This window comes from Mustela nivalis (genome assembly GCF_964662115.1).
Source record: "Mustela nivalis genome assembly, chromosome: 3".
In the NCBI taxonomy this organism is placed as follows: Eukaryota; Metazoa; Chordata; class Mammalia; order Carnivora; family Mustelidae; genus Mustela; species Mustela nivalis.
Window position 1 is genome coordinate 31,748,309 of NC_139022.1, and position 20,358 is coordinate 31,768,666.

At 42.7% G+C, this 20,358-nt stretch overlaps 1 protein-coding gene across 3 annotated transcripts in view; it reads left to right on the top strand.

The window, feature by feature from the left end:
* Window positions 1-20,358, top strand: part of RNF130 (ring finger protein 130) — a 141,093-nt gene that overhangs the window by 12,422 nt on the left and 108,313 nt on the right. For all 3 annotated transcript variants that reach the window (XM_082723608.1, XM_082723609.1, XM_082723607.1), the window contains exon 2: window positions 19,778-19,972. In XM_082723608.1, the coding sequence (XP_082579734.1) occupies window positions 19,778-19,972 (195 nt within the window). The remainder of the gene's footprint in view (window positions 1-19,777; window positions 19,973-20,358) is intronic.

The window sequence follows — 20,358 nt, forward strand, 5'->3', positions numbered from 1 at the left end:
CCTTGCCCTTTCCTGGTCTCTCTGCCTCTTCTCTGAACTCCCATCAATGTTTTCTCCCTACAGCAGCCAGAATCCTCCTGAAGCTCCACATGAAATCGTAACACTCCCTGCTTAACCCCCTTCAACGTCTTCTCATTGTCCTTAGAATGGCAGGGTGGACCCCTTGCTGCAGGGGACTCCCTTCGCTCCCACCACTCCGCTCGCCGCTGCTCCCCATGCCAAAGCCGCTCTGGTCGTCTTTACTTCTTGGCGCTCCAGAGTTGTCTTCACAATGTGTTACCTCCTGGCTGCTGTCCCACCCACCTCCACTTCCTCCTCCCCCATAAGGTGGTTGCCTCCACCATACGGTGGAGCTTTCCAGTTCTTTGGTTCTGTATAATGGCCAATTAAAGGGGCAGACAGAGACACGGGAGAAGAATTACCGAATGTCAGAGCTCAGTGGCTGTCAGTGATTCTCCAGTCTAGCCACCCCTCCGAAGCCTCAGCATTCCTGTCTGGTGATTGTACAGCTCCCGCATGCAATTCAGCTCTGGAAAACAGTGTGAGGAAGTTTTTCACCTGGGGGAAAAATTGGTTCAAATATTTGTAGGCAGTAGTTGATTCCCTTGTTTGACTCAAGCCCTCTAACCTTTGGGCTATCTATCCCTGTTTCTTTGGGCCATTCTTAAGTATATGGTGCCGTAAATGTCAGAATGCGTTTGTCTATGGGCACTCCACTCCAGTAGGCTGAATAGTGTCCCATCAAAGTTCATATCCACCTGGAATCTTAGAGTGTGACCTTATTTGGAAATAGGATCTTGACAAATGTAAGTAGTTAAGGATGGAGATAAGATCACAGTAGCTTAGGGTGGGCCCTAAATCCAATGTGGGTGTCCTTTTAAGGAAAGGATAGGATTCAGAGAGGCACAGAGGGAAAAAGTCCACAGGAGGAGAGAGGGAAGCAGAGGTCACAGTTACTCTGCCACGCCCAGTGCACACCAAGAGTTGCTGTTGAGCCCCAGAAGCTGGGAGAGAGACGTGCGACTGTTTCTTCCTTGAGCCTCCAGAAGAAGCCAACCCTGCTGACTCTTTGATTTCAGCTTCTGGTCTCCAGAACTGCCACACAATCCATTTCTTGTTTGAAGCCACCAAGTATGTGGTCATTTGTTATGGCAGCCCCAGGGAATGAATACAGAAAAAACCCGACTGGACATAGTCATGCATTTGGTTTCACCAAAGCAGAAGAAAGCAGAGCTGCTTTTTCCCATGGTGCTGGACACCTGCCTAGAATTCTATAAGTTATTTTGGTAGCGTTAATCACTGACTCATACTGAGCTTACCGTTGATTAAACCTTCTAAGTCTTTGTCAGTGGCTGCCCTGAGCTATGTGATTTTATCTTCACTGGACGCAGCCTGTTCTCTCAGCCTTTCCAGATACTCTCTTGAGTCCTGAATTGTCACCCACGGTCTTTCCTCTTCCCGGTGGCCTTGTGTCTGTAGTGAATGTGATGAGCCTACTTGCAGGATCTAAGTGAGGTCTTAACCTTCTGGGCTTATGGAGCCCCTTTAAGACTGTAATGAAAGCCATGGAGCTTTTGGCCAAAAAATTTTGTATTGATGTTAGATAATACAGAAAATTTTCAGTAAGGTTTAGAAGGTTCAGATACCTCTTCGAGCCCCAAGGGATCCGGAAACCCGAAGTTAAGGGTCCCTGCTCTATGTAATAATAGTTTTGAAGCATGGGAATGACCAGACCCTCATAGTGTGTTGGTCAAAACCTTCCAGGGTGGTTGACCTTGTTCCATTTATCAGCATTTCTGGGGCACGGGCACGTCGCAGAGTTTTCATTGACTTTGCATTGGGTGCCTGTTTCTCAGTCTTAGGATATCATAAAAGACATGGTCAGGGACGCCTGGGTGGCTCAGTTGGTTAAGCGGCTGCCTTCGGCTCAGGTCATGATCCCAGTGTCCTGGGATCGAGTCCCACATCAGGCTCCTTGCTCGACAGGGAGCCTGCATCTCCCTCTGCCTCTGCCTTCCACTCTGTCTGCCTGTGCTCATGCGCTCTCTCTCTCTCTAACAAATAAATAAAATCTTAAAAAAAAAAAGACATGATCAGGTGTTTTGAGGGAAAGAACAAAGGTATTTATTTATTTAAAGATTTTATTTATTTATTTGACAGACAGGTCGCAAGTAGGCAGAGAGGCAGGCAAAGAGAGAGGAAGGGAAGCAGGCTCCCCAGCGAGCAGACAGCCTGATGCGGAGCTCAGTCCCAGGACCCTGAGATCATGACCTGAGCCGAAGGCAGAAGCTTAAGCCACTGAGCCACCCAAGTGCCTCAAGGTATTTATTGACTCTGTTCTGGATTTGCTAGTTCAGGAGCTGAGGCAAGGAAGGAGAGGAAGTGGATCTTTCAGGGCTCAGCCACAGTAGCTTAGTTTCCTGTTGCCACTACAAACCAACTGGCTTAATACAGATTTATTGTTGCAGTTCAAGAAGTGAGAAGCCCAGAATCAGGTCTCTCTAGGCTGAAATCAAGGCACTGGCAATCCTGCACTCTTCCCAGAGGCTCTGAGGGAGAATCAGTTATTTTCCCTTTCCTAGCTTCTAGAGGCTGCCTGCATTCCTTGGCTTGTGGCCCTTCCTCTGTCTTCAGAAGCTGTAGGGAGGCATCTGCAGGCTCTATCCTCCATCTGACCTCTTGCCTCTTTCCTGCACATTTCAGAGACCCTGGGATTACCCTATGCCCACCCACGCAGTCCAGGGTAATCGATTTATTTATTTATTTATTTATTTATTTATTTATTTATTTTAAAAGATTTTATTTACTTATTTGATGGGGGTTTGGGGGGAGGACACAAGCAGGGGTAGTGGGAGAGGGAGAGGGAGAAGCAGGCTTCCCACCTAGGAGGGAGCCCAATACGGGGCTTGATCCCAAAACCCTGGGATCATGACCTGAGCTGAAGGCAGATGCCTAACGACTGAGCCACCCAGGTGCCCCTAATCTCTTTATTTTAAAGTCTCCTGAAGAGCACCTTTTAATTTCCTTGTGCAGCATAACCTAACATATTCATAGGTCCCAGGGATTAGGGTAGAGACATGTGGGGGAGGGGGACAGCATTATTCTGCCGTCCAGACAGCATGGACTTGTGCTGACAGCCTTCTCTTCTCAGGGTCTGCAGTTACTCTTTTAATCATACCTTCTAAAATTTTGCCAAGGAGCCGCAATTCCCAAGCACATCCGCAATTTGCACCATCCACCATCCACCTTCATCACTTGTGAACACTGGAGTGCTGTTTACACACTACTTGTTGGCTACTTTCGTAATGTCGCTCCTCTGGCATTCACCAGACGGTGACTCATCTGGATCAATAATCCTGAACTCGTGGGGCAGTCGCTTCCAATGCTCCTTCAGCAGAGGCTCATTCAGTGCCCACTGTGTGGCAGGCAGGACAAGACGGTACGGCACGCCTCCGGGCGGGGAGGCAAAGTGAGTCAGCACCTCGGGATGGTCCGGTGGTAAAAACAGACATTGAACAGATGATAACAGGTAACTTTATAACTGATGCCGGGCGGGAGGACCAGGATGCCGAGAGGACGTAGATGAGAGCGGCAACTCAGTGCAGGGTGGTCAGGGAAGGCTCCTCTGAAGAAGCGTTAACGCTGAGACTAACGCAAGAGCAAATACTAAACTAGGAGGGGCGCAAAGAGGAAGACGGTTCCAGGGCCGGGGATCCTCCATGAAGACCAGAAGATGCAAAACATCTTTGGTGTGCGGGAGGAAAGGAAAGGAGTAATGGAGAGACTAAGGGAAAGTGGTATTCAGCAGAGGCGAAAGGGTGGGTCAGTATTTTCTAGGCTTGTCAGGAGTTTTGTCCTTGTCTCAAGAAGAATAGAAGATTTCTGAAGGGTTCACTGGTTTGTTTGTTAAATGTTTAGTTATGGTAAAATACAGAGAATACGAAACTTACTATCTTAACCCTTCTTTAAATGCACCGTTCAGTAGTATTACGTGTACATACATTGTTGTGCAGGCGATCTCTAGAACTCTTTATCTTGCCAAACAGAAACTCCCCATTTCCCCCTCCACCAGCCCCCGGCAACTGCCCTTCCACTTTCTGTCTCGAAATCTGGCTGCTCTAGAACGTCGTCCTGTTGGTAGAATCCCACAGAATACTGTGTCATTTTGTGATTGACTTCTTTTCTTTTCTTTTCTTTTAAGATTTTATTTTTGTTTATTTGACAGAGATCACAAGTAGGCAGAGAGGCAGGCAGAGAGGGAGGGAGGGAAGCAGGCTCCCCGCTGAGCAGAGAGCCTGACGCAGGACTCGATCCCAGGACCCTGAGATCATGACCTGAGCCGAAGGCAAGGCTTTAACACACTGAGCTACCTAGGCGCCCCGCAGCTGACTTATTTTCACTTAGCCTGTTGTCCTCCACATCTGTCCATGTCGTGGCGTTCGTCAGTGCCGTAGAAGGGCTTTAATCTGAGGGCTGAACTGGCTGTAAAACCTACACAGAAAAACACGCAGCCCTAAGTGCAGCTTGGGGAGTTACTGTAGCCCGCCCAAGCCTGGCCAGGAACGTGAGCATCCCCATAAGCCCCTTTTCCATCACGACACCGCCTAGCACCCCCAGACTGAAGACCGCAGATTATGCCTGTTTTCACCTGATGCATGTAGGTGGTATAGTATGGGTGCCTTTGTGTTCTTGGACCAAGTCTCTTCTGCTCCCATTGCTAGTGTGTGAGGTCAGCTCCTGTTACCGTCTGTGGTTTTGTCGGTGGGCCCGAGCTTGAGTAGGTCACAGCTTAGCCGTGCCTCTGTGGATAGGCACGTGGGCTGCCTGCTACTTGGCTTTCGTGGCTTCGCATGCTGTCGTGCACACTGTGTACGCGCATGGAGCGTTTTCTGGGCTGTGTGCTCGGGAGGGGACTGTTGTCTCCCTCCGTTTTCTTTCAGGCCCACTATGCCCAAGACAGCTCGTTGTCGTTCCTCTGGAGCTCTATTCCTCCTCTGAGGGTGCTGTTTCAGTCAGCAGTACCACCTTCTACCCCTTCTACCTCTTAGGCCAGAAACTGAGACACTTTCTGCAGGCCTCCAGCCCCCGTATCTAGTTAACTCACGCAGCCTTGTTGGTCCAGATTCCTAAGTGTCTCTACAGTGTGTCCACTTCTCCCCACATCCACTGCAGACTACTCTGATCTCCTCTCTCGGCTCTGTGGCCTCTTGATGGGCTTCCTTGTGTCCACTGTTACCCACTCTGACACGTCCCTGCGGTGCGGGGACACAGACTCTCCTGGTTGTGCACACACACGTGTCCCCAGTCCTGTACTTAGAAATGGTACACTGTCCTCTCGGTGTTCTCTGATATAGCATCTAATAAGTTTGTATTTGTAATAGTCTTCATGTTAATTTCTAACTTTTTTGCTTTATTTTCCCAATCCAGTTAGTTAGGTTTTGGGTTTTGGGGGGGCTTTTTTGTTCAGGGTTTTTTGTTTGTTTTTTTCCCCTTTCATGGTGACTAAAAAGAGCTTGTACAGCAGTAGAAATGTGAGTTCTGCCAATTTTTTTTTAAACTTTATTTTGCTGGCCTTTTTTTTTTTTTTAAAGACATTTGTCTTATGAATATGGGACAGTTGAATTAAAAGTAGTTGGTCTCATCTGTAAATCCAGGTTAACTCCGCTGTTTTACAATAAGGGGAAAACACATACATGTGTGAGGGAGTCACTGCTGTTCCCTTTACATTTGTGGGATCCCACTCAGGACGCCTCAGATACAACAGGAGACACACAACAGCGAGTCATGGATTGAGAAAAGCAGCCAGTGTTAATCCATAATGAAATATCAGTAAAGCTTCATTTCTTACTACCTATAACAGAATGATTTTCCTTTTATAACTCAAGTCAACTTAGAAAAGTCAGTGGATATAAGATCAATACAAATACAAAAAAGAAGCTAATTGTACTTCTCTATGCCAGGAACAAGCAATTAGACAATAAATTTTTAAAAATACCATTTAAAATGGCATTGGCATTGAAAACTACAGAACACTGTCATAAGAAATGAACGATCTGAAGAAGCAGAAAAACATCCCATATTCAAGGATCCAAAGACTTACCATATTGTTAATATGGCCAGTTGACCTACAGGTTCATCATGATCCTAGGAAAATACCAGCTGGATTTTTGGAGAGATTGGCAGGCTGATTGTAATTCATGTGGACCCTGAATAGTCAAAACAGTCTTGAACAAGAAGAACACAATCAAAGGGCTCACATTTCCCGATTTCAGAACTTACTACAAGACAGTGTGGTACTGGCACAGACCTACAGATCAATGAAATAGAAGTGGCATCCAAAAAAGCTTACATTTATGATCAATTGATTGTTGACCAAGATGCCAAGACAATTCAGTGGGGGAAAACAACAGTCTTTTCAACACAGGGTGCTGGGAAGACTGGAGAGCCAGGAGGACTGAGAGCGAGAGAGAGGAGGCCAGAGAAATGTGCACTGTCTCAAAGTGGTTCACCCCCCACGTACATGCTGAGGAGGGTGTCTGCCGAGGGCTGGAAGATTTCCTCTGCACTTGGTGAGGTAGAAGCACAGTGACTGGAAATTTAGAAGGAAGCAACTATATTGTTTTCTTAGTTGGCCAACTCCAGGGCAAAGAAAGCTGGATTATTCCAGATCATCTTAAGGGAATGAGAGATTTCTTGAAGAAACCAGCATGAGTGCACCAGATGCAAACAGCAGTTTTACTGAGATGAGAGTGTGTCACAGAGAAACGTACCCCCAAGGATCTGTGGATTGGCTTTCTGACGATCTCTGTGCCCGGTTGCAGTGTCCCTTAGTCTTCCTCTGACAGTCACCCTTCTCAGGTTCTTCTCTTTGATAGAGGAAACAAAAGCAAAAAATGGTTTGGGGAAATACTGTCACCCACTGTTTTTGATGACCCCACAGTAGACCTATTTCTTTCCTACTTGTCTTGGTCTAAAAAAAACTTTGAAGAAATCTTTTGGGAAGGGGGTGAGAGAAGCCACTTTGCTTGCTCCTGTCATTATTTGCAATCTTTAACTCTTCCTGGGCTTTTTAATTTTTGGGAAAAAAAAATCTAAGTCTGCACTGTCATCCTGCATTTGCCTTTATGGCTTTCTTGCTATTCTGTTCATTATCTTTCTCATCAGGATGATTTGTAATTACCCAGCTATCTTTGCCCTGGGTTTTGCAAACTCTGTAATGATGGGTTGCTTTCTTGCAAGTTACTAGTCACTTTGCATTCTGGGTGTGTGTTGGGTTCTGGGTTGCAGTTTCCCCTGGTTATCCATAGGCGTTAGCTTGTTGGAGAGGAAGCGAATGGAAGATCATGAACTTGTTAGACGCCCTGCTTTTAGCTGAGCAACATCTCCCCAATTCTGTAGATCCTAGCTCAGTGACCTGTTAAGAACTTTCATATTTACTCTGTTTGGCAGGTTGGCATAGGTATATTGCCCCATCACAGTTTCATTTCTGTGTCTTAGGTTCTTGAGTTCTGTTCTCTTGGATTTCCCTAAAAGAAGTCTGTTATCTTGATACAAAATATCTGCTTCTTTTTTCCCTCTAGTTCCTTAGGTATACTTTTCCCATCATCTCTAGACCCACTTCAACAAGTTCTGTTGATTGTTATTTAAAATAAACTAAAGGGTTTTCTTATTACTTATATTTGTTTAGAGATACCTCAGATTATGAAAACTTTAAATCTCCTGTTCTCCAAAAAAAAAAAAAAAAAAAAAAATCTCCTGTTCTCAGTGTTCATTTGAGTCCCTCAAGTAGTTTTTGGGTTTTTTTTCCCCCTCTAACTGTCCTCCACAGGGACTGACTTCATGATTTTTTTTTTCATGTTCTCCTACCTCCTTCCTCAGCAGTTAGCTATTCCTAGCCCATCATTTTTCCTTTTTTTTTTTTTTTCTGTAAGGATGAGTCATTTCTTTTAACTCCCATATTATTTATTCAAAGGTTAACAACAGCATCACACGCTGAGCTAGCACCTGTCAAATGTAAGGAATGGTGAACTGTGTGATGGAGATTTGCATAAAGCAAGGACCCTAAGATGAAGAAATTTCTTGCTATATAAATTCTCTATATATTTTGCATATTAGCTCCTTATCAGATACATGAATTACGGATATTTTCTCCCATTTGATAGGTTTCCTCTTCATTTTGTTGATGGGTTTCCTTAGCTGTGCAGCAGCTTCTTAGTTTGGTGAAGTCCCACTTGTGCATTTTTGCTTTTGGTGCCTTTACTTTTTACTTTTTTTGAATCCAAAAAATCACCACCAAATCGAGGAAATTACTGCCCCTGTTTTGTTTTAGGAATTCTGTGGTTCCGGGTCTTATGTTCAATTCTTTGATCCATTTTGAGTTGATTTTTGTGTACAGTGTAAGAGAGTGCTCCTGTTTCATTATTTTGCATGTTGCTGTCTTTCCCAGAACACCATTTATTGAAGAGAACATCCCTTCCCTGTTGTATGTTATTAACTCCTTTGTTGTAAATTAATTGGACATACATGTGTAGATTTCTGGGGTCTCTATTTTGTTCCATTGATCTGTGTCTTTTTTTTTTTTTTTTTTTTGGAAGGGGGTGCAGTGGGGGAGGAGCAGAGTGAGAGAGAGAATCTTAGCAAACTCCACATTGAGCGCAGAACCTGACACAGGGTTCAGTCCCACAACCCTGAGATCATGACCTAAGCCGAAATCAGGAGTCGGGTGCTTAACCAGCTGAGCCTCCCAGGCACCCCTGTGTGTCCTGTTTTATGCCAGATTAGTACAGATTCATAATATAGTTCAAATTAGTACAGATTAGTACAGATTCATAATATAGTTCAAAATAAGGAAGCATGATATTTCGAGCTTTGTCTTTCTCAGAATTGCGTTGGCTATTCAGGCCCTTTTGTGGCTCCATGCAAATTTTAGGATTATTTGTCCTATTTCTGTGAAAAATACCATTGGAATTTGGATAAGGATTGCATTGAATCCCTATTTAGTAGAGTAGATTGCTCTGGGTAATATGGACATTTTAACAGTATTGATTCTTCCAATCAAAATATCTATTTGTTTCTTCCTTAGTTTCTTATATCGATGTCTTATAATTTTCAGTATACAGCTCTTTTACCTCCTTGGTTGAATTTATTCCTAAGTATTTCATTCTTTTTGATGCAGTTGTGAATGGGATTGTTTTCTTTTCTTTCTAGTAATTCATGAGTAGTGTCTAGATATGCAACAGATTTATGTGCGTTGTTTTGTATACTGTAGCTTTACTGAGTTTATTAGCTGTAACAGCTTTTTGGTGGAATTTTTAGGGTTTTCTATATATAATGTCATGTCATTTACAAATAGAGACAGTTTTACTTCTTCCTTTCAGATATGGATGCCTCTTACATTTTTTTCTTGCCTAATTGCTCTGGTTAGGACTTCCAGTGCTATATGTTAAATAAGGGTAATGAGAGTGGACATCCTTGTCTTGTTCCTGATCTTAGAGGAAAAGGTTTTAGTTTCTCACTGTGGAGTATGATGTTAGTTGTGGGCTTGTCTTATAGGGCCTTCATTATGTTGAAGTACATTCCCTTTATACCCATTTAGTTGAGAGTTTTTATCATAGAGTTGAATTTTGTCAGATACTTTCCCTGCATCTTTTGAAATGATTGTGTGGTCCCAAAATGGAGGCATTTGTTAATGTAGGGTACCACATTGTTGTGGAGGTTGAACCATCATTGCATTCCTGGAACAAATCCTGTTTGATACGGTGTGTAATCCATTAGATATGTGTTTGAAGTTATGTTCCAGATGGCCCAGTCTTTGTTAATGTTGTCTCTGTGTCCAACTCATTAATACTAGAACTACTAGAAGAGGTGATAGATAAAACAGGAATGCTTCCGTATTCTTTCCTCTTCTGCCCAAGAGTTAATAATGCCTTCCCATGTTGCCAGCTTTCCGTTATAAGTTCTGGCGATACACGTACAACGTGTGACTATACCATAGTGCATACTTGATATTTGCTGAGAAACTAGATCTCAGGTGTTTTCACCAAATAAAAAAAAAATAATAAAGATTACTAAATGAGGCAAGGGATATATGAATTCACTTGACTGGTGATCATTTCACAGTGTGTATCAAATCACATTGTGTACTTTAAATATATGTAGTTTTTGTTTATTAATTATACCTCAGTAAAGCTGTGGGGGGTGGGGATAATGCCTTTCAAGACTTTCCTGCCCGGTGGTATCCTTACACCCTTCTGTGCATCAGCAGTGTTGAGGTATAGAGTGACTTTGTTTGGCCATTGTGGGGTTTTGGTGGTAGCCAAGAAAATGGAACACTCTATTTAGTCCTCTCTCTTAATTGTCACTTCCTTGTTTCTCAACAGGGATTTCAGTCTTGTGTGTTTAGGTGAATGATGATGCTCTCGGTCAGGAATTCCGTAGTGGGAACATCACATTTGATGGGGGAGAATAATGAGTTGGTGATACTCAGTATTCATGGAGAAATATGTAGCAGACAGTTGAAAATTGCAGAATAAAACACAAGAGAGAGATTTAGACATTACATACATACAGGTGTTGGTTGAAGCCGTGGGAGTGGGTAAGATTGCCCACTGAGAAGAGAGGGCTCGGGACAGATGCTTGGTGAAAGCCCTCCATTTAAGAGGCTGTCAACAGGAAAATAAGAGTAGGCAGAGAGGCGAGAGGAACGTGTGGTGAACAGAAGTCAACAGAAAAGAGAGCTGCAGAAAAACTCGTACTCAATGTGTAATGCTTTTGTGGAATGGGGAGTGATGTGGATTAGGTAATTAACACATACTTCCGTTGCACTGTGGTACACTAGTCAAGGACTGAGCACGACTTTTAGTTATTTTTATTTGCTTCATCTCTCTTACATGAAGTACTTGTTGTATCAGTTGTAATAGAAATTATTTTTGAACATAACTTTTCAGGTGAAGTGATTTGTATTAGTCATCATTTAAAATTATCTTAAGATGCTTTTTATTATGTCATGGAGAACATCCAGCAGATATATTTAAGTTGTAAGGATGTGAAAAATAATCAAAATCCATTTGAGATATGCAATAACTAAGTATAGAAGACAAATGATAATGGATAGCTATTGATGATTAAACTTGCTGACAGGTCAGCTCTGTATGACCCTCCTTACAGTGTTGACTGATAGATATATCCTGCACTCTAGGTGTACAGAAGATATTCTGTTGTTGCCTTCTTGTTAAAAATTCCATACAAAAAGGCAATGACTTGTAAAAATTTTTTTCTTTACAATAAGTATAAGCAAAGAAGCAAAACTTGCCAACTCAGAGAAAATAAGGGACACATTTATTTTACTTTTAAAATATACTAGACTCAAAGCTGCAAAGTAGATAAAATAACATTTGAGAACCTTTACAATTAAAATGTTTTCTTCAGCTTCTTCTCATCATAAGAAGCAGAAGACAATGGAATAATATCTTCAAAGTGCTGAGAAAAGTATCCAGAATTTTTTACCTAATTAAGCTGTCATTCAAGAATGGGATCATATGAAAGATGTTTTCAGATATAAAAAGACAAGTTTACTCGAAACCCTGACTTTACCCTGAACAGATCCTTATTTGAAGGAACATCAAAGGGATGTTCTTACTATTCTTATAAGGAAGGAGAAAATGAAGGACAGAAGGAAAAAGTGAGATATGAAGAGGATAGTGATGATTAATTTTTTAAAAGATTTATTTATTAGAGGGGCACCTGAGTGGCTCAGTTGGTTAGGCATCTGCCTTGGGCTCAGGTCGTAATCCTGGAGTTCTGGGATTGACCCCTGCGTCAGGCTTCCTGCTCAGCAAGGGAGCCTACTTCCCCCTCTCCCTTTGCCTACTGCTTCCCCTGCTTGTGTGGTTGCCCTCCCTCTCTTTCTCTCTCTGTCAAACGAATAAATAAAATCTTAAAAAAAAAAAGTTGTGTTTTTTTTTTTTTTAAATTCCACTCCCCACTTGAGTTTTGGGGAGGGGCGGAGGGAGAGAATCTTTACGCAAACTCCCTGCTGAACACAGCCTGATGGGGGCTTGACCTCACAATCCTGAGATGGTAACCTGAGCTGAAACCAAGAGTCAGAGGCTTCACCTACTGTACCGCTCAGGGGCCCCTGTCATGGTTCATTTTAAGTATCACTTTTACTGGGCCAGAGGATGTCTAGGTGATTTGGTCAGATATTCTGGGTGTTTCTCTCAGGGTATTTTTAGATGAGATTAACATTTAAGTTGGTAGACTGAATAAAGTGGGTCAAAGGAGATTGCCATCCCTGATGTGTGTGGGCCTCATCTAATCACTCGAAGGCCTGCATAAAACAAAAGAGCTGATTTTCCTTCCAGTAAGAGAGAATTCCTCTTGCCTGACTGGTTTTGCATTAGGAGATTGGCCTTTCCCTGCCCGCAGACTCAAACTGAAACATTAGCTCTTCCTGAGTCTCAAGCTGCTAGGCTTCCAACTAGAGCCACACCATTATCTCTCCAGTTTGCTGACTTACCCTGCAGATCTTGGGATTTGTCAGCCTCCACAGCCCCATGAGCTAATTCCTTACACACCGTCTCTTTATACACACATGTATCTTATTGGTCTGTTTCTCTGGAGATCCTAGACTAACATAAGGGCTGACCAGTATCTGTAGGTAACATTCAACAGGCATTGACCACATGAAACTCTAAATACTAGGGATGGGGTAATTAGAGCAAGGTAGATCTGAGTAAGGGTAATTATAGGTAAGATGAAAGGGGGTGGTTGGAACTGCATCTGGCAATAGATTGAATGGTGGCCTCCCAGAAGATGTGTCGGTGACCTAATCCCCAGAACCTAGGAATGTGGAAACCTTATTTGGAAAAAATTACATTGAAGAAGTAATTAGATGAAGATCTTGAGACGAGAGCACCTTGCATTAACCAAAAGGGCCTTAAATCCAACAGTAAGTGTTCTTAGAGATAGAAGTGAAGGCATGGGCACAGTGGAGAAGGCCACATGCAGACAGAGACAGAGGTTGGAACAATGCAGCCAGAAGCCAAAGGTCTCCAGGGGCCAGCAGAAGCTGGGAGAGTCAAGCAAGGGTCTTTCCCCTGAAGCTTTTCAGAGGGCACCTGAGCCTGCCAGCACCCTGACTGCAGACATCTGTCCCTCACAACTGAGAGAGAATACATTTCTGTTGTTTAAGCCACCAGGTGTGTAGTGGTTCTTGGTGGGGGTAGCCCTGTGAAACCAATACATATTTTAAGAGCCTGTATTCTTCAGGAAGGAACTAGAGACATTGATGAAATATAAACTCTTTATCAGGTATGCGTGTTAACATTTTAAGAGTAACCTCTAAAAAAAAAATAGGACTTGGGGCGCCTGGGTGGCTCAGTGGGTTAAGCCGCTGCCTTCGGCTCAGGTCATGATCTCGGGGTCCTGGGATCGAGTCCCGCATCGGGCTCTCTGCTCAGCAGGGAGCCTGCTTCCTCCTCTCTCTCTCTCTGCCTCTCTGCCCACTTGTGATTTCTCTCTGTCAAATAAATAAATAAAATCTTTAAAAAAATAAAAAAAATAGGACTTGAATATATAAATGGAGGAAAAGAGGGGAATAGAGAAAATGTGATCAGTGCTTTCAGAAGTAGGGACAGATGGAGGAAAGTATAAAGAACTTAGGAATCGCAGGATATAGGAGGACAAAGTGAAATAACGGAAACGGATCCAAGTCTTCCTGTAAGCAGTATGCATTCACTAACCCTGGCGGTTGAGGCTCCGTTTGCAGTCTAATGAAAGAGAGACCCCCAGGCTGCTTCTCAGAGTAGTGATCTGTGCAAAAGTAAATAAGATTAAAGGGAGCCGAGTCTCCTGAAATGGCAGCATCAGTATTTAAAATAACTGTGCTTCCTTCTGATCACATTAAGTAACAAGATCTAGCAGTGGGTCTGATCATCTTGATTACCGGTGTTGGGTAGGGGGAAGGGATGAGAAAATTAGAGGAACCAAGTAGATAGGAGGTTAAGAGAAAAATGGAACTTACAAATGAGTTAATGAGAAATTAAGACAAAAGGAAAGCAGAGCATTTCAACAAGATTAAACAAACACTGAAGATAAATAATGAAAAGATGGTAGATTAAAGTGAAAATGTAGGGGCCTGAGTGGCTCAGTTGGTTAAGCAACTGCCTTCAGCTCAGGTCATGATTCTGGAGTCCCAGGATCGAGTCCTACATTGGGCTCCCTGCTTGGGAGGGAGTCTGCTTCTCCAGCTGCCTCTCCCCTCTCATGCTCTCTCTTTCTTTCTCAAATAAATAAATAAAATCTTTTTTAAAAAGTGAAAATGTAGAAATTGTAAGAGTAAGTTATCTGTGGATGTGGATGAAGGGATGAAAGCTAGACATTTAAATCCAGTCACTGAACATTAAAAATTAAGAAACTGGAAACGCAAATAAGGAATTCTGTTTTGTCCTTTGAATCATAAAATTAGAATTTAACAGAGGGAAAATAAGGAAATTCAGGAGAAGAAGCAAGAAACCTAAAGATGAGATTATAATCTCATGTGGAACTAGGGAGCAAAGAGCCAGAACGTACCTGACCAGGGTAACTAGTTAGGCTTATCTTTATTTTTACGTTTTTCATAGGAAGCAGCTGGCAGAACGTCACACTGGTCAGAACACTACCACAGGAAACAGTGGTCTTTGGCATAGACTCTCTGTGTCCGTTTTTGTTCAGTCTCCGTATGTCGTTCTCCCATTTCTCCCTTCGCCTAGAGGTCCAGTGCCTCCTCTGTCCCACACGTACTGGAGGAGATGCTGGGTCTCACGCTCGAAGAGAGACTCCAAGCAAACAGCCAGTTGCTAGGACGGTAAGATGAATGCTAGTGTGTCATCTCAGGGTGCCATGGAAACAGAGCACCCATCTCAGGCTCAGGAGGCCAGGAGGGTGTTCCGGAAGGGAGATTTTAGCAGAATCCTGAGGTTTGAGAGGACGTCAGCAAGGAAACGGGGCTGGGCCTTTCAGAGGGAGGAACCAAGATACCCAGGCTCTGAGAGCGGGAGGCGCCCCAGGGGAGCTGGCTATGCCCCGGCCCAGCAGGACTCTTCCCTATGGCAGTGGATTGGTGGTTCTCGGGTGTGGGAGGAGACAGGACCCACACAGTAACGCCGTGACCGCTACACACTAAATGGGGCACTTGCATTTTCCCACAACGAAGTCTAAGTCAGGTGAACCAAAGTGGGAGTTTCAGGCTGCTTGGGCAAGACAGAGTTAGTTTATTGACTGACATCGTCACTCACAGAACCCTTGAAATATTTACACGCTCCTTGTGCCAGGATATTCTTCCTCTGTTCCCACCGCAGATGGTGTCGTCTTTTCAGAACTTGATTCTCTTACATTGATATAGTGTTGTAATGGGGGTTATGTGTCATCTTACTTGATTATCACGAGAGTTGAGGAGAAGGGCTTCATCTTTGTCCTCTGTTCTGGTGCTAGTCCCTTCTGCACCCCCTGCTCACTGCCTAGCGATTTTCCAGTGTTCCATCCCAGCCCCCACAAGACCTTTACCGTTGTGTGGCTCTTTTCCTGGGTCTCTAAGCACCCTTCATGTTGTACTAATAACCAGTTTGCTGAGATTTCATTTCTGTGTCCAGCGTTGCTTTCTCAGTACACCTAGAGGTTTCTTGAGACTCAAGACCAAGGTGTTGGGTTGTTGCTAAGCATCTGTGTTCCTTGAGGTGAGGATTCCGTAATTGTTCCTATCAGTAGTCGTTTGGTTCTTATCAAGGAATGAGATTCTCATTACTGTTTCTGGATTCAGCAGGAAAGGCCGTACAGAAAAAAAACAGAAGTTTGGTCTCTCTGCAATACGACATTTTTTCAGGTTTATTTAAGTATAATTCGCAAAATTATAAAAGATACTGTAATGCAGTATTTTATATCATCTGTAATTTCATGTTTTCACAATAACTTCCTCGTTTTTCCTGACATGATAACTAATAAATGCAAAGAAGTCAGAGGTGAAGTCCTTCTCTAGATTTGGCAGGTTTAAAAAAAAAAAAAAAAGTAAAATGATTTTGAATTTGAGCAAAATTGCTATTGATAAATTTTAATGCTTCTTAATTGCGTAGATATTTGATGCCATACTGTGTCCTCACTTAATAAATTGCTTCAAGTGTAAGCAACTGGTATTACATTGCGAAGTAGGACCACTGAACCCATTCGTCTTCAGTCCTCTTGGGAAGTTGTGTTAGAGCTGTTCACATTTTCACTGTTCAAGTTATTTTTTAATTACAGGAAGGGATGAATAGATAAAATAAACACATGACAGTATTAAGTGGTTATGAAAACCTCTTACTTTCTTTTTTCGAATAATGAAACCTCCTTCCTTGAACAGGAACTTGAATATCTTATTTTCCCTTATTATTTCATATTCTTGCTGATATAAATGTTCACAAAGTCCTTTTATGGACTATGACTTGGGTGAATTTTGGGAACAAGGATATTCTTCCGCTCATATAGTCTGTTGTTGGAATTTGTTTGGGTCCTGCAGTTGTGGGTAGAATCTGTTCTTAGTGGGTGGGGATTCCTTAAGAGAATTTTCAAGTTCTCCTTCAGTATGTTTGGTAGATTTTGCTCCATGGTTGCATCCTTTCCTGTGTCTTTTCCGTCTTGGAAATTATGACTGTTATCTTCTAAGAAGAAGATGACACTGTCAGCGCCACAGGGATAGGGTATGAGACGGGAGCAGTAGGTGTTAGGAGCCAGGGATGTGGGGTGGACATGTGCTCTGAGCTGTGGGTGGATTTCACACACATCGATGCAGAAAATCCCCATGGCACCAAACTAGAACACTAGGACCAGATAAGATGAAACCCATAAAACTAAAGGAAAGGGAGTTGATTTTTTTTAAGATTATAAGTGTGTATGTATCTATGTATGTATGTTTGTATTGAATGCATGCGAGAAAACGTTCGGGGAAGGGGCAGAAGGAGAGGGAGAGAGAATCTCAAGCGGACTCCCCGCTGAGCACAGGGCTTAATACCTCGGCCCTGAAACCATGACCTGAGCCAACATTAAGAGCCAGGTGCTCTAACTGAGCCACCCAGGTTCCTCCCAGAGAATTAATTTTCTTAAAGCACTTAAGAGTAGAGGAATTATTGTAGCCTTTTTCACATATATAACTCATGAGGTAAGAATTTTAACTCCGTGTTTGTTAGTAAAAGTTGAAGATGAGATCATTGAGCCCAGGTGGTTGTTCAGCTAGTGAATAATTGATCTAGAGTGTGAGCCCCACGTCTTGCTGATTCCATGACCGTCTTGTTGTTTCCTCCTTATGGCCCTGGGAATATGTGTGAAATCATAGGGAGCACAGGATAAGTTATAGAAAAATGACCATTTTGCTGAAGTATATATATCCTTTTGGGTATTCTTGATTCTGCATGTTCTTCCAGGGTTTGTGCAGCAGTGCGTTACGAAAAATAACAAAACACTTAAACCAGCTCTTTGCTTGCTCTCTATGTATGGTATTGGAGGTTTTTCCAAGACAGGTTATCTAACACATAGCCTAAATGCTTCTATTCTAAAGCAGCATAATTATCTGGGAAACAGATTCCACTGCAAGTGAACAGTCTGTTTAAGGATCTCAAAGTTTCACAATGCCTTCAATGTGTCTTTCAGTAAATAGTTGACTACTGGGGCACCTGGGTGGTTCAGTCATTAAGCATCTGCCTTAGGCTCAGGTCATGATCCCAGGATCCTGGGATCTAGCCCTGAGAGGGGATTGGGCTTGCTTCTCCCTCTCCTTCTGCCCCTCCCCCAACTTGTGTGTGCATGCACACACGTTCTCTCTCTCCCTCTCAAATAAAATCTTTAAAAATAAACAGAATAAGGTGGCCTGGGTGACTCAGTTGGTTAGTGACTGCCTTCAGCTCAGGTCATGATCCTGGAGTCCTGAGATCGAGTTCTGCATTGGGCTCCCAACTCCATGGGGAGTCTGCTTCTCCCTCTGACCTTCTCCTTGCTCATGCTCTCTCTCACTGTCTCTCTCTCAAATAAATAAAATATTTTTTAAATGTAAAATATGTTAAAAAATAAAAATAAACAAAAATAATTGACTGCTAAAATTGTGATATAGGCTTTTTTCCCATCCATTTACTTTGACTGAGAAAGGACTAAAGTTTCAGAGTGCAAAAATTGTTTAAGGAAAGGGGTGATATTTGTCAACAATGTAAATCATGACATTGTAAAATTATTTATGTCTCAGTTGTGTCAGGAGACCTCTGATAGCAAATACACTCTCATTATGATCCCTCACTGTGATAATAAGAGAATTTGGGGGGAAATACAGTGTAAGTGGGATGATAGATGTACCATTTTTCCCAAGTTAGTTGGCATCTCTACACTGTGTGGTTTAAGTGGTATGAACGTTTCATTTCTCCGGCTAAGTAGTGTGCTTCCAGGACGTGGAAAGATGTATTTCCCCACTGATGTCACCTTTTCATACAGTCGATTATTAATACTGATTTCATGTTTTCATTATTTATTTGCTTTTACTGTTACTCTCTTACCCTTCCTGCCCCCACCCCCACCCCAGCCAGTGCAAGCCTAGGGCTGTCCTCTGGCACAGAGGCGGATGTCCTCTGGCACAGAGGTGGATGGCAGTCTGCAGACTTCTCCATTGGGATTCTTACCCCCTCACCTTCTGGACCACCCTGCCGGTTCAAGTTCACCTGTTAGAAACATGAGGAGAGGGGGAGAGGGAGGAGCAGCCAGGGCAGAGGTGGGCAGGGCTGTCGTGACCATCTGTGCTGCCTCAGAGAGAGGAGCCTGGCCTTACAAGCTGCTGTGTACTCACCGGTGTCTGGAACAGACTCTCCACCCAGATCCACAGCAATAGCCGTGTAATCAGGGTCCCCAAGAGAGTGTCCTGGGGTCTGCATGCATGTTGTTAGACAAGTAACAAGTTGTCTTATATATAGTAAAGTTAATATATATATCTTAATATATATAGTATATATAGTAATATAGTATAGTAATATACTATATATATAGTATACTATATATATAGGATATAGTAAAGTTAATATATATATATTAATGTGGAATTGTAATTTTTACCAATAAATGTAAATTACAGGAATAATCTAGTTTCTAGTTTTATGTTATTTTAACTATTTGAACTTCCAATACAAGCCAGAACTTACCTTTATAATTTCCTTAGATACTTATGAAGAAATTTGTTCAAACATGCTTGACTTTCAACAAGCCACTTAGTAACTGAAGCAAAGGTTAGTTTGGCTGCCCCATTTACCTCAAGCAAAATCAGTCTCTCTCTGCAGCGTGGGGGTGGGGTGAGACAGGGTGAGAAGAGGGTGGGGGTAGGGTAGGGGTGTGGAGAGAAGAGTAAGTGCCAATGAATGAGCAGAAGTCAGGGGTAGATCACTCAGTCACCTGGGTGTTGGGGGATGAGGGTGTCTCTGTTGGCCCTTTTGTCCCCCTCTCTTCACCAGCCTACACTGGGCATTGTCAGTCTGTTTTTCCTTTGTCAGCCTATGAAGTTAAACAGGATTTTTCACGGTTTTCGTTTGCATCACAGGTAACATGTTAATGGAGCCTCTCTCTCCCTGTACAGATGAGGGTTCAGGTTCATGGGTATATTCATAGCTCTGCTGGCAGGGAGCTGCTCAAAGTGCTTTGGATACAACCAGTATTCAGGGAACAGTTGAGCACTTTGATAAAGATTTGATTGATTTTATTTATGTTGAGAAAAATTAATGTTTTTTTTTTCTTTTCTGTTTAGTTGCTGATCATCTGGGCTGTGATCCTCAGACACGGTTCTTTGTCCCTCCTAACATCAAACAGTGGATTGCCTTGCTGCAGAGGGGAAATTGCACATTTAAAGAGAAAATATCACGGGCTGCTTTCCACAATGCAGTTGCCGTAGTCATCTACAATAATAAATCCAAAGAGGAGCCTGTCACCATGACTCATCCAGGTAAACAGAACAAGGGGGGTTGTAAATTTTGTTGTTCCTTCTAGAAATTAGTGCTCTGTAGGTAAGCATTCTACCACCATGGAACCACATCATTTACAACATAATTCTATGATTATATTCATTTTTTAATATTCATTTTTGGTATTACCATTCATTTCTTGAGATGCATGTCTTTTTCCCTTAGTTGAATTTGTTTCTTAAATAATGATTTTGAGAGTCTGTAAAACTTGCACTTACTAAATAACTGGCTGTGATGGAATCCTTAGTCATTTTGCATTTCTACATTTCACTTAATAACTTTGCAAAATGACATGTTCCATTGAGAATCATTCATCTAGGTTATGGACTCTGAAGGATTACCTCTTCGAGGAGGATGCTTTTTATCT